Source organism: Felis catus, chromosome B1 (assembly GCF_018350175.1).
Source record: "Felis catus isolate Fca126 chromosome B1, F.catus_Fca126_mat1.0, whole genome shotgun sequence".
NCBI classification, from domain to species: Eukaryota; Metazoa; Chordata; class Mammalia; order Carnivora; family Felidae; genus Felis; species Felis catus.
Window position 1 is genome coordinate 68,922,501 of NC_058371.1, and position 25,282 is coordinate 68,947,782.

General features: G+C 40.4%; 1 protein-coding gene across 5 annotated transcripts in view; it reads right to left on the bottom strand.

The window, feature by feature from the left end:
• Positions 1-25,282, bottom strand: part of FNIP2 (folliculin interacting protein 2) — a 133,864-nt gene that overhangs the window by 86,553 nt on the left and 22,029 nt on the right. For 2 of the 5 annotated variants that reach the window (XM_023252721.2, XM_019828773.3), the window contains exon 1: positions 9,020-10,037. The exons of 2 other annotated variants lie outside the window; for them this stretch is intronic. In XM_023252721.2, coding sequence (XP_023108489.1) covers positions 9,020-9,195 — 176 coding nt within the window. In that variant the 5' untranslated portion in view covers positions 9,196-10,037. Of the gene's footprint in view, positions 1-9,019; positions 10,044-25,282 lie in introns of those variants that run through there. One more of the 5 variants, XM_023252723.2, reaches the window with a different exon arrangement.

A 25,282-nucleotide genomic window follows, 5' to 3' on the forward strand; every position in this document is an offset into this window, starting at 1 on the left:
CACATCAACAGAAAAGAACAGAGAACCCAAAAACAGATTCACACAAATATAGTCAACTGATCTTTGACAAAAAAATCATAGGCAACACAATGGAGAAATGACAGCCTTTCAGCAAATGGTGCTGGAACAAATGGACATCCACACGTAAAACAATGAGTCTTGACACAGATCTTAAATCCTTCACAAAAACTTAACTCAAAATGAATCACAGACCCAAATGTAAAATGCAAAACTCTAACATTCCTAGAAGATAACATAGGAGAAAAATCTAGATGACCTTGGACATGGTGATGACAACCAAAGCACATGTAATGAAAGAAACAATTGATAACCTGGACTTTTTTTTTTTTTTTTTTTAATGTTTACTTACTTACTTCGAGAAAGAAGGCTCACACATGAGCAAGAGTAGGGGAGGGAGGAGGGGGCAGGGCAAGAGAGAGAATCCCAAGCAGGCTCCATGCTCAGCATGGAGCCGGATGCAGGGCTTAATTTTACAAGCATGAGAGCCTGATGCCAAATACCACAGATACTTGAGCCAAAATCAAGAGCTGGAAGCTTAACCAACTGAGCCACCCAGGTGCCCCAATAACCTATACTTTATTAAAATTAAAAACGTCTCCCCTGCCTGAAAAACTACTAACAAAAAAAATTAAATTAAAAACTTCTCAACTATGAAAGACAGTAACAAGAAAATGAGAAGACAAGCCACAGACTGGGAGAAAACATTTGCAAAAAAACGTATTTGATAGAGGTCTGTCATCCAAAATATACAAGGAACTCCTAGAACCCAACAATAAGAAAATGAACAACCCAATTAAAAAATGGGCAAAGACCTAAACAGACACCCCCCAAAATAGGATATAGAGATGGTAGATAAACATACCAATGATGCTCTACGTCATCCGTCATTAGAGAAACACGAATTAAGGCAACAGTGAGATACCACTACACTGCTATTAGAATGGCCAGAATGCTGGCAAAACCAAATACTGACAAGGATGTGGATTAACATGAACTGTCATTCTCTGTTGGTGGGAATGCAAAATGGTATAACCACTTTGGAAGTTTGGCCGTTTCTTAAAAAAAAAAACAAACTCGGGGCACCTGGGTGGCACAGTCGGTTAAGCATCCGGCTTCAGCCAGGTCACGATCTCGCGGTCCGTGAGTTCGAGCCCCGCGTCAGGCTCTGGGCTATTTCCGACTCTGTGTCTCCCTCTCTCTCTCTCTGCCCCTCCCCCGTTCATGCTCTGTCTCTCTCTGTCCCAAAAATAAATAAAAACGTTGAAAAAAAAATTAAAAAACAAACAAACAAACTCGTAGCTTATGATCCAGCAATCATACTCCTTGATATTCACCCAAAGGAGTAAAACTTATGTCTATACAAAAACGCACACAGAGATGTTTACAGTAGCTTTATTCCTAATTGCCAAAACTTGGAAACAACCGAGATGTCCTTCAGTAGGTGAATGGATAGATAAACTGTGCTACATCCAGACAACAGATAACTACTCAGTGGTAAAGGGAAATGAGCTATCAAGCCAAGAAAATACATGGAGAAAGCTTTAATGCATATTACTAAGTGAAAGAAGACAATCTAAAAAGACTACATATGGGGCGCCTGGGTAGCTCAGTCAGTTAAGCAACCGAATCTTAATTTTGGCTCAGGTCATGACCTGACAGTCCATGAGATCAAGCCCCATGTCAGGCTCCATGCTAACATGGAGCCTGCTTGGGATTCTCTTTCCCTCTCTCTCTCTGTCCTCCCCTACTCGCTCGCTCTCACTCTCTCTCTCTCTCTCTCTCTCCTCTCAAAATAAATTTTTTAAAAACTTAAAAGTAAAAAATAAAAATAAATAAAAATAAAGGAAAATAAAATAAAAAGGCTACCTATTGCATGATTCCAACCAAATGATATTCTAGAAAAGCAACACTATAGATAGAGAGAGTAAAAAGATAAGTGATTGCCAGGGGTTAGGGAAAGATGAATAGGCAGATCACAGAGGATTTTTAGGGTAGTGAAACTGATCTGTATGATACTATAATGATAGGTACATTTCATTATACATTTGTCAAAACCCATAGGATGCACACCACCACAAGTGAACCTTAATAAACCATAGTAAACTATGGTCTGGAATGATAATGATGTGTCAGTGCAGGTTCATCAACTGCAACAAACATACTACTCTGATACAAGATATTGATAGTAGGGGAGACTGTGCACGTGAGGGGGGGCAGAAAGAACAGAGGAACTCTCTGTACTTTCTGCCAATTTTGATGTGAACCTAAACTTGCTCTAAAAAATAAAGTCTATTTGAAAGGAAAAAAAAAACTTTTTCAATTGTCAAGGGAACTTTTAAAATACAGGAACTTTCAGTAATGAGCACTAGTTTTACAGTTTTGTGATAGGATTATTCTCTGAAGAGCATTTTGGTGTGTTATAGTCAGCTAGAGAATTCCCCGTGAAGATAAAAACCAAGGACATATTATTTGAGCTTTGGATATGGCCATCAAAAGTCTCTGCCCCTGTTCGGCTGAGTTACAAGCTGTCTCCCCTCAGCCTGTCCACTCAGCTGGAAAGGAGAAGGTCAGTCCTACATTTTCTGCTCTATAGAATGAGCCCAATCCTTTCATGTGGTCTTGTTCTTCCTGACAGAGGAACAAGTTCTCATAATAGCTCACATTAAGGTATCACCGACTGCCTTGAGAGAACAATGCTTAAACACAAAGAAATGAGTTCTGATCATAGGAACTGCTGTTATCAAGCAAGGGCCAATGGGGGAGAGATTAGGCAGCAGACAACCCCACCTGCCTCTCCTATCACGATGTGCAGCTGTTAGCCCTATCTACCAGTCCACCTTGGGTCCGTTCACATTCCCTTGAAGGACAATACACTTTCTGAATCCAAATGATTTTTACCCCTTGGCAACATTTTTCTTTTTAGAGTGCACGGCACACATGTTCTTGCCTTAGGATCTTTGTCCTTACTAGTTCCTCTGTTGAGAATACACTTCCTCAAATATCCACACGGCTTGCTCTCTCACATGGCAAAGATGACCACTGAGACAGTTTTGGCTCCACTGATTACCCAAGGGCTTAACATTTCTCTAACAGTTTTGTTACCCGTCAGTCACTGACAGATACTCAGAATGTTAGGACTGGAAGGGACCTCAGACACCACCCATCTGATGACTTGACACATCATTAGAATCACCCCAGAAACTCTTTCAATTGTTTTGTTTGTTTGTTTTTAGTCAATAAAGCCTCACAGGCTCCACTTCTAGAAATTTGCTCAAGTGGATCTGAAACGAACCTCATGAAGCTACATTTTTAAAAAAACAGTTCACATATTTGATGATCACTGACCTAATCTACCACTTCTATTATTTTTTTGTACAAGAGAAAATAGAAACACAGATCATGAGATCGGGATAGAGAAGATCCCCAGATCAAAGATGCTTCCACTGTATCTGGTACTATGGTGTAGGTTCTCACATGTTAGAGTCAGATTTTTAACTTAATTTTATGTTTAAATGTTTATTTTTAACAGACAGAACAGATGGGGGGGTGTGGGGGGAGGGGGAAGAGAGGATTTGAGGCAGGCTCTGCACTGACAACAGCGAGACCTACATGGGGCTCGAACTCACAAACGGTGAGATCATGACCTGAGCTAAAGTCAGACACTTAACGGACTGAGCCAGGTGCCGCTAGAATCAGAGTTTTTAAAAATCAGTAAGTGAAACAACTAGCTTAGTGTTACTAAACTTTTTGTTTTTTGCCTTTGGGCAGGGTGAGGCATGCAAGTGAAAGGAAAGGGCACATCAAGAGAAAAAAAAAAGGGGGAGCCTGGGTGGCTCAATAGGTTAAGCTCCGACTTCAGCTCAGGTCATGATCTCACAGCTCCTGGGTTTGAGCCCGGCATCGGGCTCTGTGCTGACAGCTCAGACCCTGGAGCCTGCTTCAGATTCCAGGTCTCTGTCTCTCTCTGCCGCTCCCCCGCTCACACTCTGTCTCTCAAAAATAAACATTGAAAAAAAACTTTAAGAAAAAAAAAATAGCATTTTAATTCACATCTGTTCTATAAAGACCTGAGAGTATTTTTTTTAACCTTTCTAAACTAATAAGAGAAGGATTAAACCCTTCAAGATAAAACTCTAATGGATGGATATACACCTGATACCCAACAATCCATATAAATTTGGGATCCCACAAAAGGGGAAGAGAATTGCCAGGGATCTTGGTGTTTCTAGAGCCCAAAGGCTAGATTCTCTTTCTTTGGTGAATTTTGATGGGGAGTTTAATTATAATCTTAGATGGGTCACAGATTACTGTTCTCACCAATTCCCACCAGGGCTTGCTGCATCATTATTCAGCAGTTATTCAGCTTTTGTTACTATAACAATAAAAGGATAAGGCTAAGCCACAGCCTGACTCACAACAGGAGTCCTAACAGAAGAACCAGGAATCATGGACCCGTGCAGCTGAGTATTCCAGTTCAGTGTACAGCTGAGCAGGAACTTGAGGGATAAAGGCTTCAGAAGCTGCCCAATGACTTGGGCTGCAGACCCCAGAGTTGGAGTATCCTTGTCCTCTGTCTGAAACAGTCTTCTGGACATAACTAGTTATGGTAACTAACACTTATCAGAATAAGACCCAGACAAAAGTTTATGTCAGTTGTCAGTCTACATGAAGCAAGTTCACACTCCCTTCAAAACCCCTCTATACCAAGGCTGCTCTGATTCATTCCCAAGAAGAGGCGTGGCCTCAGAGGGTCAAGTTGAATGTTTTTAAACCCAAATTAGACGTGACTCTGCAGCAACATTAAGTTACCACTGCATGCTTTCATTCATTCACATATTCTCAAATTATATCTCTAAATCCCAACCATCAACCAGTGGAAATAAACTCTTCGCTAGTCAAAGAAAATTCCTCATGGCACATAAAATCAGTGAAAAGGGAAGGAATGCAGAAAGGGCAGAAGAACTTGTGACAGCAATTCTCAATGCATCTGAAAGAGTCACACCCAGCAATTTCAACCTCTCGGTGAAGCTTGTCACAAAGCACAAGACCATCAGCTGACTAGGGTTTGTTTGTTTTTTTTTTTTCCTCTACCCACTTCATTCAACCTGTTGGACAGCTACATTTTCTACATAGTATCAAAGCAGAAGAGTTTTCACAGCCTAGCTAAGTGAAGAAGACAATGAAAAACACTCTCCCTAACCCTGCAACCTGCATTAGTCCTTTTTGCTAAAATCTTCCAGAACAGAATTCTTTGGTCTGTTGCCTTAGCATATCTCTCTAAATCTGCGACTATTTTTATATTTCCTTGTCAGTAGTCCTAACTGCTATAAATAAAGACTGGTAGTAAAATCATGGTCAGCCTATCTCTGTAAAGCAGTTAACTAGGGGAAAAGAAAATAAATCCTGATTTCTGTACTTCTTTTCTTGTTGAGTAACTACCACAAGCAATCTATGCCTCCTTCTTTTTTGTAATGAATTCGTTCATTCGGATCGTAGACAAGTCTAACACATACACTCATTAATTCTTTGGCCCTTCCTATCCTGGTGATTCTAAAGCAGTACAGAGAGTCTCTGCTGAATCCAAACTCCAAGATATGAAACTTAAAGCACAATTGATTCTGAAGTGCTCTGTTTCAGTTCCTCTTTGGTGTGGGTAGGGTATACTTTTTAAGAAAATGTTATGTCAAATTCTCTCCTGCTATCAGAGAAACAATGATTCACTGATAAGCTTGGCAAATACTCCCGGATTTCTCACAAAAACAGCCTTCTGGACTTATCTAATTTGCTACTAAAGTTTGCAAAATCAAGTTATTAGCAGCTTTGTTGTGGTTGATATTTTAAGAAAAAAGAAGGAAGTGATTATTGAAGACTGCACCCTATGTCCAGCTTCCTAACAGTTACTAGACGTAAGGTTTTAGAGAGGATTTTTTTTTTTTTTTTTTTACTGACAAACCACTTAAAATGTTTCATCAAACTCTGTAGGTTTTTGCTGATTCTGGAATTCTGTGAAATAAATGAACCTCCAATATCTTTCGTTCTAGAGATTAAGGAGAATGGAAGCGAAGATACGGAGGACACACTTCCACCCTGAAAAGTCTGATTCCACGTGGACCATAATTAGAAAGAAAAGCAGGGGCACCTGGGTGGCTCAGTCAGTAAAGCCTCTGACTTCAGCTCAGGTCATGATCTCGCAGTTCATCAGTTCCAGCCTCACGCTGGGCTCTGTGCTGACAGCTCAGAGCCTGGAGCCCGCTTCGGATTCTGTGTCTCCCTCTCTCTCTGCCCCTCCCCAGCGCTCACTCACACACTCACTCTCTCTCTCTCAAAAATAAACAAACGTTAAAAAGAAAAAAAAAAATTTAAAGAAAGAAAAACGTTTCCCTCCGCACTGAACTGTGGCAGTTTTACACTGTGGCCACTGTTAGGTATCTAACATGACTCCTCTACATGTGTGGAGTCTTTCTCTTCACCTCTGAGTAACTGGAAAATCATGAGGAAACATGGGGGGGGAACCTACTTATCAGTGCACTCAGCTAAGACCACCTAAAATTATTGATTTAAGATACCCAAGAGCAAAGAGGGAGTTGGAAGTCATACTTAACTGACTGCCACCTGACTTGGACAAACAGATAACTCGTGAGCACTCTCGAGCCAGATCCCTACAGTGCAAGCTCCTGTCAATAATTCACTCTACCCTTGAGACTGGCTCAAGTCCTAAAGAAATACAGGAAACCAAGCACAACGCTGCAAATAACGATCACGTTTTCAAGATGGAAGGAAGGGGGAAACAAAGTAGATGAGTTCTACCAAGTCTGGTCTGGTCTGAGTAGAGATGAATTCCAATTAATTGACGAGTATACGTCATCACTGCGCAAAATTCTAAACAAGAGGAAAAAAAAGTCTCAGCACCAAAGAAGTAACTCTAAAGGAAGTTAAAATAAGAAAAGGCAATAATGGATATGAAAAATTTTTGTTAACGTGTTGTTTAAATAAAAATGATTAAAATCCACTGAAGAATATTAAGTTCACTGAAACTGAGAAGCAGAAGCTCATACCAAAATGTTTTGAAGTTTTTAAAAAAACTTTATGTGGCCCTGCATATTATTTTCTTATCCCCCTCACCCCGAATATGTATTTGGGGAATCTAGAACCATATGAATAAATATAGGGAATACAAAAGGTCCTGATGCTACATCTTAGAATTTCAGAGAAGGAAAGGATTTTTTAAAATAATCTAAACCAACTTCATAGCTTAGAGTTGAAAAGTGAGACACAGAAAAGCCAGGAGACTCCCACATGGTTAAAGGCTCTTCCTGGGCAGCAGAGGTGGGGATCAGGATCAGGATCAGAATCAGGATCCAGATCAACTGAGTGCCAATCCATTACTCTTTTGTATCACTCAGCTGTTCTATCTTGATAAGAAACAGATAAAAACAGGGGTGCCTGGGTGGCTCGGTCAGTGGAGCATCCGACTTGGGCTCAGGTCATGATCTCACGGTTCATGGGTTCAAGCCCCACGTCGGGCTCTCTGCTGATCAGAGCCTAGAGCCTGCTTTGGATTCTGTGTCTCTTTCTCTCTCTCCCCCTCTCCTGCTTATGCTCTGTCTCATTCTGTCTCCCAAAAATAAATAAATTGTAAAAAAAAAAAAAAATTAACTAAAAAAAAGTACAAAAGTGAAATTCTTATCTGAACACTCAAATGTATTTTTCTAATGTACCACATCATTCATTACTGCTCCCTCTATAAATATCTCCCTTTAATTGAGTGGATAGCATGTGACCCAGCCCCTATAAAATGATTTCCACACTTCTCCCTAACTCTCCAATCTACTGGGTTTATACTGGAGTAGATTATATACCATTTTATTAAGTTTCTACTAAAGAAAGACAATGATTTTTATATGACAGAAACTATATCCTGATTATTTTCAACCAACCAAGAACCATATTGATGGAAAAAGTTTATAAAACATAATTTTAAGTGGGGCGCCTGGGTGGCGCAGTCGGTTAAGCGTCCGACTTCAGCCAGGTCACGATCTTGCGGTCCGTGAGTTCGAGCCCCGCATCAGGCTCTGGGCTGATGGCTCGGAGCCTGGAGCCTGTTTCCGATTCTGTGTCTCCCTCTCTCTCTGCCCCTCCCCCGTTCATGCTCTGTCTCTCTCTGTCCCAAAAATAAATAAAAAACGTTGAAAAAAATTAAAAAAAACAAAACATAATTTTAAGAAAACTTCTTATAAGGAAAAAAATATGTAAGTGAATTTAGAAACTTACTTTTACACTAATCATGAGAATCAGAGCTTAACTTTTAACTTTGACTCTCTTTAGTAGTTATCTACATCAGATTCTCACTGCATTTTTCCTTTTGGTTGATATGCAATAAAATTCTTTATAAATATGTTTCAATTAAGAGCTATTACTAATTAAATTAATAAATTCTTCCAAAATGGATGACATAATGAACCTAAAAGAATACAGCAAGTATAATGTTACTCTAAGTAAGCTCCACTCTTAAAATTAGTTCCGGCATAACTCCAATCCTTCTCATGAAAATAATTTGCCAGAAGAAACTGGGCTCTTTCCCACCATCCTGCCTCCACCTACCATTCAGACTAAGAGATAACTTCCAGTCCTGTGCCCCATCTACCAACTGTGGTGGACCCTCAGGACCGCAACTCGTTTTCCTGATGACCTCTGTGAATAGTATTGTTCAAACTTCAACACAGGACAAGGATGTAACCATTTCTTGCGAGCTGGCTCCAGGATAAGTAAGGAAAAGTTAAGAAAGCAGATGGGTAGTAGAATTGAAACAGTCAAAAAAATAATAAGAACCATGCCTGCACCTTTTTTGTACTGGAAAGGACTTGTTTCCGCACACCCTACTAAAACAAAGTATTCTTAACAAACAAGTTTTGGATCAACAGAATTTCATCCCGCTTGATACGCAGTGAATTAAATAAACATTTCTCTGAGATTTTAAAACAGAACTGAAGTTTCAAACCTGTTGCTGAGTTCCGAGCGATCAGTGCCCCTTCCTACCCTGGCACGTTTTCGAGTCTTTGTGCGTAAAAGCGTCTTGTAAGTCCTCGCAGCACCAGAACCAGCACCGCACACACATCTGGCTGAATCCTGCCGGGCCCCTGGCCGGTTTGCTGTCTTCGTAGTGCCGCCACACATGTCCTGAGTGTATGAACTTTCTTCCGGTTTATCCTGACTATCAACATGGACGTGGACACAAATGTTGAAGATCCTTTGCTGTTTGAGGGATACTCCACACTGACCAGCCGTCCTAAGTAATCCCTGTACTTCCTATACAGTAGGTGAGGCAAGCTACTTGGCAGCAGCCTACTAATTTCCTCTTTCAAAAGTTTAAAAAAAAGGAACATTCATTTGTTACGTAAATTAGCCTGCCAAAGTATTAGGAAGTCAGATGTATCCAATGCTATAAAATATGTTCTCAGCAGGACCATTAAAACAGGCAAGTCCAAATCCCACTTCCTACTTTTGTTCCTAAGCTTGTACTCTGGGTCAGCAAAAGACAAAACACTCAACAGGTTGAGCAGCTTGGGCTGACTCATTCCATCTGTGCTCCCCTGTTGGAGATTATGTAGTAGTCAATTAATTGGTCACAAGACCCATTCATATGGCTCTGGGCAAATGCAGTGACTTGCCTTCAGCTGCAAGGTTGTTCTGACATTGGCCACACCACCCTCTTAATGGCTCTCATGTGAGCAAGCGTCAGCTGACAGGTCTTACTCTGCAACCTTGCAAAACTCTACCCATAGCAAGTGAGGGAGATGGTTACGCATAACAAAGGTAGGGCTTGATGTACAGGAGGTGATGTGGGGGAGGGAGAGTAGGGACACATCCTTTCTTTAATACCAAATATACAGATGTGTGTGTATATGAAAAATTATCTAAACACACACATACGTAAGAAAAGTAATAAGTGAGAAGCCATAAATCCTCACAACTCTTGTACTGAATTCCTAATTCCTGGGGTATATTCAAGCCAAGAAAGCCCTGAAATACCAGAACACAAGGACAAAAGTAGTTCAGTTTTGACTTCTGACACTAACATACTTCATTTGTAAAATGAAATAATGCTATGGAATTATATAATTTTTCCATAGTACTGTGAGTTCATGGAAAAAATAATTTTTCCTTTAGAAGAAATAAAAAGCCCTGGTCCCTAAAACACAGGTCAGATCTTGAAAACTATAAGGGATTGTCTCAACTCCTTTTCCTCTTTCTCATCCTCGAATTAGGCTGAAGAAAATATTAATAGATCACTAAAATCTGATGAACTTTTGGCAGGTCTTCAGTTTCAGGAGGTTTTATTTTATTTTTTAAGTTTGCTTATTTACTTTGAAAGAGAAAGCACACAAAGGGGAGGGGCAGAAAGAGAAAGAATCTCAAGCAGGCCCTGCACTGTCAGCGCAGAGCTGGATGTAAGGCTCGAACTCACAAACCATAAGATCGTGACGTGAGCTGAAATCAAGAGTCATACGCTTAAACAACTGAGCCACTGGGGTGCCCCAAGTTTCAGGAGGTTTTAAATGTATCTTTATACACGGAAGCCAAATATTTCACTCCATAAGCGTGAGAAAAATCTAATGATATTGTGGTAGAGGCCACAATTACCTTATGACATTATTATATATGTGACCCTAAAGTTCCTTTATAACAAACCCAAAAAAGATCTTAAATACATCCTCCCTTGCGAAGTAAAGATTGCAACACACCTACAACAATGACTAGACTTCTCTGCACGTGATAAATTGATAGTGCTAAGGTAAAACCAGATTAGGAGAGAATGAATCCATTTTTCCAGTAAGGGGAACACATTTTGACCTTAAAGCTTAACTGTGTGGCCACCATGTGATCATGGGTTCTTCTTTTTTCCCCTGAACTGTCTTTAAAATCACTTTCTCTTTTTAAACAGAGAATCAGAAGCTCACTTATGCAAGCACTGTAACCCTTCCATTTTAGGCACCACGCAGCTGGATGAGCAAAGGCTGGAAGGAAGGTTATCATTTCCACTTCTCAAGTGGCCCAAGTGAGGCCCCGAATCAATGTCTCCAACACCAAGGGTCCACCTCCTCTAAAATCACAGGAGAAATGAAAGTATAGTTTGCCAAAAAGAAAACCACAGGCCTCACATGGTGTTACTCCAGCCAGACCAAGTCATCAAACCAGAGCTTCATAACTAAGTTAACTGCAGGTTCAACCTCCCCCAGAAATGTCTTCACCTGCCAATCAGGAATTTTCAGATAAGCACCAATGAGGAAATCTATCAGCTGGGTCCCCTCCATTCCCTTCCTACAAAGGAAGACGAGACCCCTGCCCTTTCCTTTCTTTCTTTCTTTCTTTTTTTTTGCATATACCTTTATTGCTCTACTCTCCTTCCCATAAAAACTTTCCATTTTGTACAACTCCTCAGAACACCCCTCTATTTTCTAGATGGGATATTGCCGGATTCATGAATCATTTGATAAAGCCAATTAGGTCTTCACATTTACTCGGATGAATTTTATTTTTTAACATGTTCAATGTTGAAGGGGTAGGATGTTTAAAAATGCCAAAATAACTGAATTTTCTAAAATATGTAGAAGAAATGCTGGGGGAACATACCCCATTTTTTACATATAAAACTGAATTTAAGTTTTAAAACTAAAATCTCTAAAAGATGTTTATCTAGGACCTGATGAAAGGACATGAAACCCTTTTTTTAAACATGTATTCTGAACAAATATTTAACCTCATAGCTAGCCACAAAGCTGTTCAATCATTCTGATATTTTACATTTTCCAAAGCCTTAAATTCTCTTACAAAATACAAATTCTATCCCTTATCTCGATGATGCAAACATCTTCAATGATCAGAATAATAAGAGATGAACATGACAATATAATTACAAAGGATAATTGGATGAAATAAGGATCAAAGTGCATTGGGAAAGAATTCCCTTAAACAGAAGCTAAACCACACGGCTCAAGAAACTCTAACTAAACCCCTTCTTCTCCACGTTCCTTCCATTCAGCCAGCCGCCTTTAACCAAACACTATACATCAGTCACTGTTTCTCCCTGACTTCAGTCAGCATACCCTTGATCCAACACTTCCTTGTCTGAGTGGGGCTCAAACTCGGATGCTTTTAAACCGATTGCTAGGCCCACCCCCCAGGGTTTCTGATTCAGCAGTTCTGAGGTGGAGTCTGAGAATGTACATTTCTAACAAGTTCCTAGGAGGCTGTTGCTGCCTGCCTGGGAACCACACATTTGAGAAACACTTCCTTGGTAAAAATTTCATCTTCCTTATGATGACTTCTAGGCTGGAAGATCTTTTTCTCCCATGAATTCTCCTACAATTTTTTTAAACCACACCTTTAACCCTTAACATGTAACTGCCTGGCAACAGAGCGGTGTACATATCTCATGAGCCTAACTAGATCACAGGTATCTTGAGTATAAAAAATCTGGGTCTTGGCATTCATCTTTGTACGTCATACAGGTCTTATACTTGGTAGATACTCAACAGATCACTTTTTGATAGGTTCAATACCACTGAATATTTACATTAACACTTTGATATGAATCTGCCTGCAACAAGCAGTGTCAGTGCTCCTTTAACAGCCTGATGCACATTTTCTGACCAAGAGGGTGCCTGTGATTAAACACACAAACTCAACACACACTCTTCCACTTATTACAGCAGAAGTTCCTTTAGAAGCTTTAATATTCCATGTTCACTCCAATCAGATTCATGTGGTATCTTAACGGAAAGAACTTCAAAACTTTTAAAAAGTGAAAAAGCCATTTCCTCCGTCCCTCCCCTTAATAATCCTTAATTCCACAGTTCAAAATCTGATAAAACGTAATACAGATGTACATCAAATCCACAACCATTGTACTTAAAAGAGATGCCTCTATAAGACTCCAAATCTCCTTATATTTAAATGGGAGTTTTAAAACTTCTTCAGTAAATGGAAAAACAAGTAATAATTGTATCATCACAACCATTCTTCTGAGACATTAGGAAACTGCTTAAAAGCATAAAGTTGAACAAAAATCAAAATGGCTGCTCTAATGCTTCAGCAAAGCTCGATTTTTACAATAACCCTTCCCTTCTCTTCTGCAAACCTCCCCTCCGCCCTTCTTACCCTTTTGTTTCAGAAACCTAGGTTTGTTTCAAAACCCTAAAGACTTGACAAAGAAGGCTAGGAGCTTGTACGGTTCCTCCCAAAACCAGTTAGATCCTGTATTTCCCTATAAAACCCCCCAACCCCTTCCTATCGGAGGGCTTGCAGTTTTTGAAGGCCAGTCTCCTTTGCCTCCTTTGCCTGTCAAAGCAAGAAAGCTATTATTCCTCTTTATCCCAAACTCTGTCTACATTTTGGCTCCAAAGCACAGAGGTCAGTTTTTGACAATAATCAGAGCAGCTCACACAGTAGCTAAGAGAAAGATATCTTTAGATCTTCAGTGCCCCACATTCTGTTCTGTACCTCAGTCTGATCTTTCTTTTTTTCTCAATCTTCTCTTTCCCAAAATGGAATCATACTCTAATATAGGTACCCATACTGTTATTCATTAGCACCTGGATATCCTGCTCTTAAATACTAAGTAATATACATACAAAATTTACTACCTATTTGTAATGCTACCCATGGTAAAGTTCTCTATTTCCTTCAACAAGGTTCAGCCATGTTTCCACATTTAGAAAAGTATCTGCAGTCACTGCCTGGACTCCCACACTCCACCTGCAGTTCAATACATTGACTGGAACTGCTGCTGACACCACAGATACTGTCATAATTCACATGAACTTGATCAGATGTTAGAGGGAGGATGAGGGAAGTGTGGAAGTACTCTGAGGTCATGTGATATGTTTAAGGAAGGAAGACTACTGGTTCAACTTTTTTTTTTTTTTTAAGTAAACTCAATCCCTCAGTGTGGGGCTCGGACTCACGGCCCCAAGATCAAGAGTCATATGCTCTACCGATGGAGCCAGCCAGGCACCCCTGGTTCCACTTTTTAACCTATATGTGCATTGCTTCCATTCTCACAGCCAGTACTAAGTGGTCCTAGAGAATAGTGCTAAGTTTATAAGTCAAGAAATGGCATTAAGTATCACTCAGATCATACAAGGCAAATATCTGGTACTGCTACTGAAAACACTAGTCCAAATCTCTTTTGCCATTAGCCAAAATCACTAATCAACCAGAACACTGTTTCCTGTTGTCCCCAGACTCCTCTGCAAATCCTTCCAATGCAATGTTCTGGAAACCCACTGCAACTCTAAAGATTTGGCATCTGAGGAAAAATCCATTCCCATGCCTGATTTAGAGTTGGGACAATTAAAGTCAGGAATGTTTCAAGCATTTCTGCATTCCCTTGACTTCACACTCTTCAGGTGATAAAAGCAGCGATCACTGAATGTAATGAAAAATTAACTCCAAAGCCACAATTGAGAGAGATGGGTTTAAAGAGAGGAAAAATGAAGGCCTAACATAGGCCCCAAAAAGTCAAGTCTAATTATTATCTGTAAATCTTTCCATAAAAAATCTTTCTTTGCCTATTCACATTACCTTAATGAGAAAAAAGGAACAACAAACAAAGGGGAAGGTGTGGGGTTCCTGATCCAGAGCCACTACAACTAACCATCCTTTTCTTGGGGTAATTCCCTCTCTTCCATGAAACCTTTTCCATATCCACGAACAACGGATCACAAGCCTTTTTACCAGTAGTTTTCAAAGCACAATCCCCAGAAGGAAGCACAAAAAGGTTATGAGATCTTGGCAAACTACTGGGTTTCTTATCTGGGTGCTGGTGCTGTGAATTCATAGCAAGAATATACATATACAAGAATATGTACACTTTTCTGTCTGTATCTTATAGTTCAATTTGAAGTTTATTATTATTTTTTTTTTTAAAGAAAAAGCACTCACGCTAGGCCAGCACAAATGGATAAGGTAAGGGGATGAGGAACCTTTCTTGAAGCAGTGTACTTTTAGAGAATGGGCTTTAGAAACAGATCCAGGATCAACACCTAGTTGGTCAATATTTGGCTGTTTCACATATGTGTGATCATGAACAGCTCGCAATACCTAAGCAGTGGCCCATCCTCACAAGACTAGTTCAGTGTGCAATCAGAAAAGAACACACCTGCCATAATGCCATGTAAACTTAACTGACAAGCTCAGCACTCAGGAAATTTGGCAAAATGTACAAACTGGGTCACACAAGGTACATAATAACCAGAAGGTTTATTACGTGCTTATTAACAATGCCAGGCATTGTTCTAACAGTGTTTCAATTTGATCACAGGAAGTCGGTGGCTCTACTATCTTCTTTTAACAGGAGAGAATGGAGCACAGAAAGGTTAAGGAACTGGTCCAAAGTATGTAGCCTGCCAGAGGCAGAGCCAGAGCCAGGATGTTAAGTCCAGGCATCCCTGCTAACGAGTGAGCCACACCACTCATCCTCACAGTATTCTGCTGGGAGGTGCACATCTACACCCGACCCTCTGAGGACTGATTTAGGAAGAGGGTATGGAGGAGGCAGTTGGGTATCACTGACTGATAAATTAAGTCAAATTCTTTCTCCTACATCTTGAACCTCATGCCACTTATGATGTTTAGATTCTCACGAATTCAGTCCTCTGTGAGGACAAGGCCCCAGTCATGTGCACTGTGGGTGACTAAGTCTCTTGTCAGACACCTTGCCATGAACCCTGCCCTGCTCTCTGGTAAACAATCCCTGTACAGGAGCCAAACACACCAGCCATCCCACAGGATGCCTGCTCTGCCCTCCTCTCTTGACCCTGCCCAGTTCAGCCCTTCGGCTGAGGGGCAGACTCCAAAGCAGAGGGATTTTTTAAGCCTGACAAAGTTAGCTCAAGTGTACAATAAAATCAATCCATATTACTTCTTTGACTTAAAATGAGGAGCTACCTGGGAGACAATTTAGCATTCAGCTTTAGATAAAAGTTACATGAAAATTCAGGATGATCTTGCAGTACCTAATTATAATGCAGATTATTTCCCACTCCCATATACCCATATTTTGAAGAACAAAGCATCTGTCACCCAGCAGAGAAAAGGGTCTCAGCAAATGAAAGAATGAGTAAGTGGCATGTCTTCAAGAAATCTGTGAAGCACAGAAAAATTCTCACATTACAAAGTTAAATAAAAAGAGATACAAAATTGTATATGTACTTCTGATAACAAGAGTGCTTTTAAACCCAAACCTAAAAAAAAAAAAGAACTAGAAAGAAATATCAGAATGTCTTTGAATAGCAAGACTGTTTCTCCTTTTATTTTTCTCTACTTTCCATTTGTAGGGTATGTATTATTTACAAACAATGGGTGAAGCTACTTTACTTTTTAAATTCTTCCTGCCAAACCAGTAATGATCATTTGATTTCTTTATAACAATTCTGCAGGCTTTATTGTACGGAAATTGTCAGAGTCAAAACATTTTTAGACAGCTGAAAGGAAAAGCAAAGCATTCACCCTGTAAGAGTGCAATTCTACTCAACACAATTTGTCCTTCAACGTAATTGCTATCATTAAGATTCATATAAGCTAGCAAAAAAAAAAAAAAAAAAAGTATATAGCATATACTCTTTTTCAATATCTAACTAAAAACAAAACTCCCAATTTCCCTTTATTTGGAGACTTAGTTTAGTACTTAGCAGCAATACAATATACATGACAATAACAGGATTTTTAAGCTACACATATTATACTTTTTTTTTTTTGGAAAAAGTGCTATTCAAAAGGCTATCTAACCAGGTACCAGCATGCTGACAACATAAATAAGGAAAAGAAAGATGAGACTCCTGGAGATTCCCAACCTAATAAATGAAACAGTGGTTCTGAGGATGAGAGTTACAATAAAACTGTGGCTGTACTGATTTCATTTCTAAACTTTCACATGGGGGAAAAAAAAAAAAAAAAGGCACCAGGCCTGCTAATTCAAGGTTGTAAGGCTCTGCTGTGTAACTCTCCACCCACCAGAAGGGGCATTACTTGCCTTTTTGTCTCAGTAAAATGACTCACCCTTTTTGGAATCAGCTAGTTAACCAGCAATTTAGATAAAAACCTTAATCACTTTTTTTTTTTCAGGGTCAATATCAGACTTCAATCTAGAATCTCTTTTCCTTATGCATGATTTTTACAACTCATGACATATTTCACTGAAATTAATAACCACACAATTACTTTTAAGACTTCCTAAAGTTAGAAACCTTAGCAAGAAAATATTACACAACTTTTAAAGTTTAACTCTGATGTCAAGCTGGGCTGTCACTAGCATTTGGACCTTAGCATAAGTATCAGCAGTCCAGATCTGCTCAAGAAGTTGGAAAGTGAGCCACTGGGCTGGGGTCATCATCTCTGAAATCATTCACAGGTCTCTGATTCTCAGCAAAGCATGTGATCAGGGCACCCAGTTACAAAGTAAAGAAGAGGAAGAATCTGACCACAACTGAGGGCAGGTGGGGCTGGGGACTTGGAGTCCCATGGACACTCGGATGACCCGGCCAGTGGCCGGGACTGCAGGGGGTGTGGTGGCAGCAATGGGTGCCTGTAGTGCCGTGTGTCTGAGCTAATAAAATGGCTGAAGAGGCAGGCTGGCGTGGGGCTGCCTGCAGCCCCTCTCCAGGATGCTGTCTGATGTCTCCTCTCTTCCCCCTGGGGCACTGAGATAAAGATAAAATCTTGAAATTTGGTGTGTCTTTTGGGGGGCACCACTGCCTGCCCCTAGGATCCTTTTTTATTTTCTGCACATCACTCATGAGACTGCTGTCCTCCCTGCTAGGGGCATATGCCCCAGCCCCTGCACCACCCCTGCTGCTGCCTGGGCAGGGGTAAGGGGTGGGGCGCATGGTACCTGTAATTATTAAACATGAATTCAATTTGAAAAAAAAAAAAAAGTTACCTTGAAGAGTTGTTGCAGAAATTCCTATTCAACACATTTGCTTGCTTGCTCTACTCATTTGACCAAAAAGGCTTTGCATTTTTGCCAGTTTTCAGTGCTCCCAATCTCCCCATCAAAACTGTCACTATTCTTACCAAATTGTATAATTCATGAGAAGCATGCTTGGAAAAAATACCAAGTGGAGAATTCTCCGCTATCTCCATCTCCCTTCCATTTGGATGTACAGCTATAACATAAGGAAACTTTTCTGTTGATGCTTTGGAACAGACTTAGCTTGGATTACTCCAAGTCCAAGCCCTAAAACGATGTTAGTACTGAAATACAGCAGTTCACACACCCAAGCCACAACTACAGGTTTAGTTACCCTGGCTGAGCATTAAACCCCCCTGCAATAAGCCCTCTCATTGTTCTGTACCTTCTTTTTAATTTTTTTTTTTTTAATTTTTAAGTAATCTCTGCATCCAACATGGGGTTTGAAATCACAACCCAGAGATCAAGAGCCAGCCAAGTGCCTCCTGCTCCACTGACTGAGCCAGGCAGGTGCCCCTGTTCTGCACCTTTTTATATACCTTGTTCCATTCAGGTAAACTAACCTGTGTCCCACACGAAACTGGTCTCTCAGTCTTTCTGGAGAAGGTTTCATCGCAAAAAGACCTTTATCTCCCTCTCTCTTACATTTATAACATTAAAAAAACATTTTTAAGCATTTATAATTTTACATTTATAACATGGAGATACAACTATTTATCCCACAGAAGAATAAATCATGCAATCAAATTACTGTAAGTGGCATTACACAAACAATAACTATTATTATAACTATTATAGCCCTGGAGATAATTTTGTAACTACAAGTTATTCATTAATCTGTGCTGTAAATAAAACACCAAATGGGATTAAACAAAATAAAAAGCATATGACACTCCTCTACAATTTATGAAGATATCTTGGGGCACTTGGGTGGCTCAGTTGTTTAAGCATCCAACTCTTGATTCTGGCGCAGGTCATGATCTCACAGATCTCACAGTTCATGGGTTCGAGCCCCGCATCGGCCTCTGTGCTGACAGTGCAGAGCCTGCTTGGAATCCTCTCTCTCTCTTTCTCTCTCTCTCTCTCTCTCTCTCTCTCTCTCTCAATAAGTAAATAAACTTAAAAAAAAGGTATCTCATTGGCACTGCAGAATAATTTATGAACTTGCCTTTAATATACGCTATCTAAAGACTTAGGACTCCATTTATTTATCCTTTCGAATATTTGATGTGCCAGGCCCTGTTCGGGATGCTGATGATACACAGAAAAATGGAATTTGTGTGCTAACGGTCTCAAGGCAGATGTGGTGGTGGTATAACAGGGCTATCAGGGTTGTGGGGTTACGAGGAGGAGAGGGTCTTAGTAGAAGTATCAGAGTACAAGGCCCTCTCTTCACTCACCACTGGTGACATGAAAGCTGGAGAAGTTTTATCTGGAGCATGTAGTACTTCTAATTCCCTCTTGACCCTTGCCTGTGGAGACATGGCAGTCTACGTCACAACTTCCACTGCCACCACTCTAGTAGCCACAGATACTAAAAAAAAAAGTTGCTTGGGAGTGGATAGAAATCAACTTATGAGAAGAGAAAGCTGGGAAATGAGAGGCTGGGAAAAAGATTGGGCTCTGAATCAGCAGACTCTCATTTCTCTGAGTCAGTTCCTCATGACAAGGCTGAGTACTAGGAACTCAGGAGATGCCAGCAACCAGATGAGCAGTCACCGTCAGCAGTGTCTCTGCTGAGAGGGTGTCATACTAGGGAGAGGAACCCGGGACTAGAAGGAAAGAGCTATATCCAGTTCTGGCACAGTCACTCACTAGCCACGTGACTCAGACGAAAGAAACTCAGCTCTCTAAGCCTCAGTTTCCCCAGCTGGAAATAAATGGGTGATGGTGATTCTTATTCTACCTGTCTTAGAAGGATGTTAAAAATATTACACGTGAGCATGTGAAAATCCCTCAAAACTGTATAGCTTTAGACACACGTGATGTGTTTTACATGCACGTGTTTAAAAGTACTCACTGTCCTATCTGAGTTGCTACACTCACAGATGACTGCATTGTATATATACAACACGAAGCCAAGACAAATAACTTTGGCCACAATGACATGTGGCAAATAATAATTTTATCTAAGAAAGTCAGTCACCTCTCCCCCCCACCCCAAAACACGGCCAATTCTCTGGAAGCTCCAGGCAATTAAGCCGTCTAAAATAGACTCATTGCAAAGTCCCTTAGGAATAATAAACTCTAGAACAAATTAGTGCAACAGCTAGAAAATTATATCTATGAAATAATTAGCTTTCAAATTAACATAAAGCATTCTCTCTTCCACTGATAAATTCCTTTTCCACCTCCTGTGTACTTTCAACCATACCAGCTCCCCTCCGAAGACACCCGTCCTCTAATTCTCCAAGTCAGATCCTCAAAGTTTTTCCAGGACCCAAACCAAGGGCCATCTATCCCATAAAAACTCCCCACCCCACAATGACTCTTTTCTGAAGAGGTTTCAACATCTATAAAGGGAAGACAGAATGGGCTCTATACGCAATGCCTCCGGAGGATTCTCTATTTGTTTCTTAAAGTGCAGAATCTCCCAACAACCATGGTTAAACTCTTCCCACTGGCCACACCTTAGACAACAGTCTCTGTGCCTTAACACACTGCCATGGTCACGGTGTAGGGAAGAACAGCTGCAGGCCATGAACAATTCCCACACACAAAAAAAAAACACACGTGGAAGTGGTGTTTGTCCAAAGTAACCTTGAATCTGCATTTTTGTAATAAATAATTCTCAGATTTCAATGCTTTGCCACTATTGTAAGGTATAAATCTCTCCTCATACCTCACCACATACACAATGTTAGAATGTCTGTTATGAACTCCTAAACCAAATGACAAACTTCTTGAGGACATGCACACATCTTTACTTTCTGTTGTGTTTACATGTGTAGCTTAGCTAACACTGAGCAGAGAAGGCACTTAGTAAATGGTGCTTAAGTTAGAACTAACCTCTTTTCTGTCACATTTACTGAGGCTGCCTCACAAACAGCTGTTCACCTAAATTATGGAAATAGTCACACTCTCAGGGAAAACAAAACTCTATTATACCACAGCACAAGGTGACATAGATTCAAATGCTCCTTTGAAAAATAATTACACATTTAAAAATCTGACTGTATTTGATTAGTCCAAAACACAATCTAATGATAACCCTGATTCCTAAAGGGATTCAGTCATGCACCATCCAGCAGAACTGTCGTGAATGTCATGAATGTTTATTTATTATAGGAGTATTTCCAAAGGAAAAGAAAAAACTTCTTAGGGAGAAGTTTTCTTAGCACTCATGACAGGATTTTTTACAAGAGCTATATTCAGGTACATCAGCAACTTCAATGGTCCCAAGAATTTGGTCTTTAGTAGTAGCACCGTCTAGGGATGCCTGGATGGCTCAGTCGGTTAAGCGTCCGACTTCAGCTCAGGTCATGATCTCGCAGTTCGTGAGTCTGAGCCCAACATGGGGCCCTGTGCTGACAGTGAGGAGCCTGCCTGGGATTGTCTCTCTACCTCTCTCTCTGCCTCTCCCAAATTTGTGTTTTCTCTCTCAAAATGAATAAAATTAAAAAAAAAAAAAAAAAGTAGTGCCACTTAATAGTCATTTTCAAATTATTCCCTGGAAATTCAAAGGGAGCACTAAAACACTGTCCACCAGAAATATATTGCAAGTCCCCTATATAATTTAAAAATTTCTAGTACCCATATTTTTTAAAGATTTTATTTTTAAGTAATCTCTATACCAGTGTGAGGCTCAAACTCACAACCCAGAGATCAAGAGTTCCATGCTCTACTGACTGGGCCAGCCAGGCACCCCTCTAGTACTCACATTTTAAAACCGCAAAAGGAAACAGGTGAAGTGAGTTTTAACAATTTATTTTATTTAGCCAACATATACAAAATCTTATTTCAACATGTAATCAATATAAAAATTAATGAATTGTTTTCCATCCATTTCTTCACACTAAATCCTTAAAATCCAGTGTAAATTTTATACTTCAAGAACATCTCAATTCAGACTGGCCACATTTCAAGTGTCCACGAGCCACATGTGGCTACCCAGATGAGCAGCACAGCTCTAGAAAACTCTGGAGAAGAATTACAGTGGTGGTGTATGCATACGATTTGCCTCTCCTTTGTTTCCAAACCCCATCACAGTGACCCCATGAGAAAAAATACAAAACCTAACCTGGTGGCCGGTGGGAAAATTTGGAAAGCAAGTGTCCAAGTCAGAGTGTCCATGGTTGTCAGTGAAACCTTACAGACAGTCAAGAGGAAGCTGGCTCATTCCAGACCCCCACGCAAACAGAACTGAGAAGAATCATTACCTCTATTTACCAAACCATAAGTATGCACGTTTGCCGATCTCAAATGCTATAATAATGAAAATCACATGACAAGGGAAATGAAAATTGAAGAACTTGGGACACCAAGAGATAACAGAGAAAACTGAGGAAGTATAACATCAACCTAGCTCCTCTATAGAATAAAAAGGATCTCATGACAATTAGTCAACACTTTCGACCAACCCTTCACTATTCACCTCATTTCTCCCCTCTTCTCCCTAAATCTAATCAACAAACAAATCTTGTTGATCCTTCCTCATGTCCTTCCCATGGTACAAAGGGGGTGTAAACCAAAAAGGTGTATTGTACTCTGTGCAGTAAAGAACCCTGCCACTCATTTAATACTCTGCACAGGCCTCTTTATATCTGCTTTTACACCAGGACTTTTAAGATTCCTGGAACGTGTCTCAGGGTTCTTGGAATCTCTGAAAACATGCACACAGTTACACCCCATGGGCACTGAAATTGCCTGTTAACTCTCTGGGCCCTCTGATCACAACATCATCCCTTGGGAACTCAACATTGTTCCCATCAAGGGTCAATCCAACAACAAATGTGCTTGCTGTTCTCTGGCTTTAAAAATACCCTTGAGGGGCGCCTGGGTGGCGCAGTCGGTTAAGCATCCGACTTCAGCCAGGTCACGATCTCGCGGTCCGTGAGTTCGAGCCCCGCGTCGGGCTCTGGGCTGATGGCTCGGAGCCTGGAGCCTGTTTCCGATTCTGTGTCTCCCTCTCTCTCTGCCCCTCCCCCATTCATGCTCTGTCTCTCTCTGTCCCAAAAATAAAATAAAAACGTTGAAAAAAATTAAAAAAAAAAAATACCCTTGATTTCTACCCCCACTCATTTTCCAATATGACTGTGACTACAACCTCCTAGTCTTCTAGCTATCTTATTCCCTCCAAGCCTGACCTCTGACTACATAATCATCCTGTTTCTTCCTGCATCACACCCATTTTGGCTTTACTTACTTATCTTTCAAGCCCTACAATTCAGCTTTGATTTGATTCCCCACCTCATCATTCCCTCAAGGTGGAACAGCCCCCAAAACTCAGAATAAATTGCCCATTTACCTTTTCTACTCTAACGTTGCACAGCTTCCATTGTACAATCAATTCTCATCATTCGCACTACTTATATTCTATAAAGTCTCTGCAACAAGTGAATTAGAGAGTAATAAACCATTGCTTTCAGGGGAAATACAGGGTTAAGTTCCTGGAGGTCTGTGGCCACAGTGTTTTCATCAATTGATTAATATTTAATCTTGGGGTGTCTGGGTGGCTCAGTCAGTTGAGCATGTGACTCTTGATTTTGGCTCAGGGCATGATCCCAGGGTCATGGGATCGAGCCCACCGTCAGGCTGTGTACTTAGTGTGGAGCCTGCTTAAGATTCTCTCTCTCTCTCTCTCTCTCTCTCTCTCTCTGGCCCTCTGCCCACTCAGGCACACACACTCACTCTCTAAAATAATTTTAAAAAGATACTTATGTAAATATATATACATATATGTATATAATATACATATATTATTGCTTCATTAACATTGAAATCACAGCCAACAGCACTACAACTCATGCCTGAATGAAGCTTACGTAACATATATATGGTCTCTATATGCACAATACATCACTGCCTTCCTGCCTTAGGAACACTAGACAGCACTTCAGCCCAATACTTTGGGGTCATTTTAAATGGCAAAATCACCAACAAAAAGCACAAAGATACAAAACAAAAACAAAATCCAACCAAACAAAAAACTCAACCTCAACACTAAATAGACTGAAAAAAGAAAAAACAAAAACAAAAACAAAAAACTGGTTTACAGTATGAGAGCTGATATAAGAAGGTTGTCCTGGGGCGCCTGGGTGGCTCAGTCAGTTAAGCGTCCGACTTCGGCTCAGGTCACGATCTCGCAGTTTTTGAGTTCGAACCCCGCATCAGGCTCTGTGCTGACAGCTCAGACCCTGGAGCCTGCTTCGGATTCTGTGTCTCCCTCTCTCTCTGTTCCTCCCCCACTCACGCTCAGTCTTGGTCTCTCAATAATAAATAAACATTAAAAAAAAAAAAAAAAAAAAAAAGGCTGTCCTGCCAGACCTGGGCTCAGAATATGCACATCAGGTGACTCCAATAATTGCTCCTCTGTGGATGTCCCTGAATGACCATAAAAACATCACAAATATTGACTTTGGGGTTATAAACAAATTTTAATGAATAGGCGAACTTACAAAGCTAGAATCCATGAATAATGAAGATGGACTGTAGTTAGTACCTGATAGGGTTTTTGTGGTGATTTCCTCTGCTACACTGAAACCTCCCTGAGAGCAGATCATGTCTCAATCTTCCATTTGTTCCCAGAAATTAGCACAGTGCTTGGCATACAGAAGCCACTGACCCACACGCACCTTTGCCTCCTATGAGAAAAAGCTTTGCTTTTTCTAGTCTAGGGGAAAGACTAGATAGACCCTGGTCTCTGAGTCTCATTGTCTCTCACCTGCTCAGGGACACTGCCTCCACCACCTCTTACCTATCCCAGCCCTTAATAATGCACTCAAAATTATCAATTTATATAACCTTCACCCTTTATTCTATACAAGGCAGAGAAGGTGTGGGAAATGAAACACACATGGTCATTACTGACGGCATACATTGACAGTTGGGCAGGCATTACCCTCTAAGCCTGTGGAAAGCAATGACATTCCAAAAGAGAATTTCCTGCATTTAGACACTGGCCAGCTGTGACTAGTAACATTCCTACTATCACAAACATACCAACATGAAAACTTCTTAAAGGTTCTCAATGCAGAAACAAAAACAAAAATGAAACAACAAATATCTAAAGCCTGGAGTATTTGTGAACACAAAAAGAAAGAATGAAGTTACAGAGCCATGTAGAAACAATAC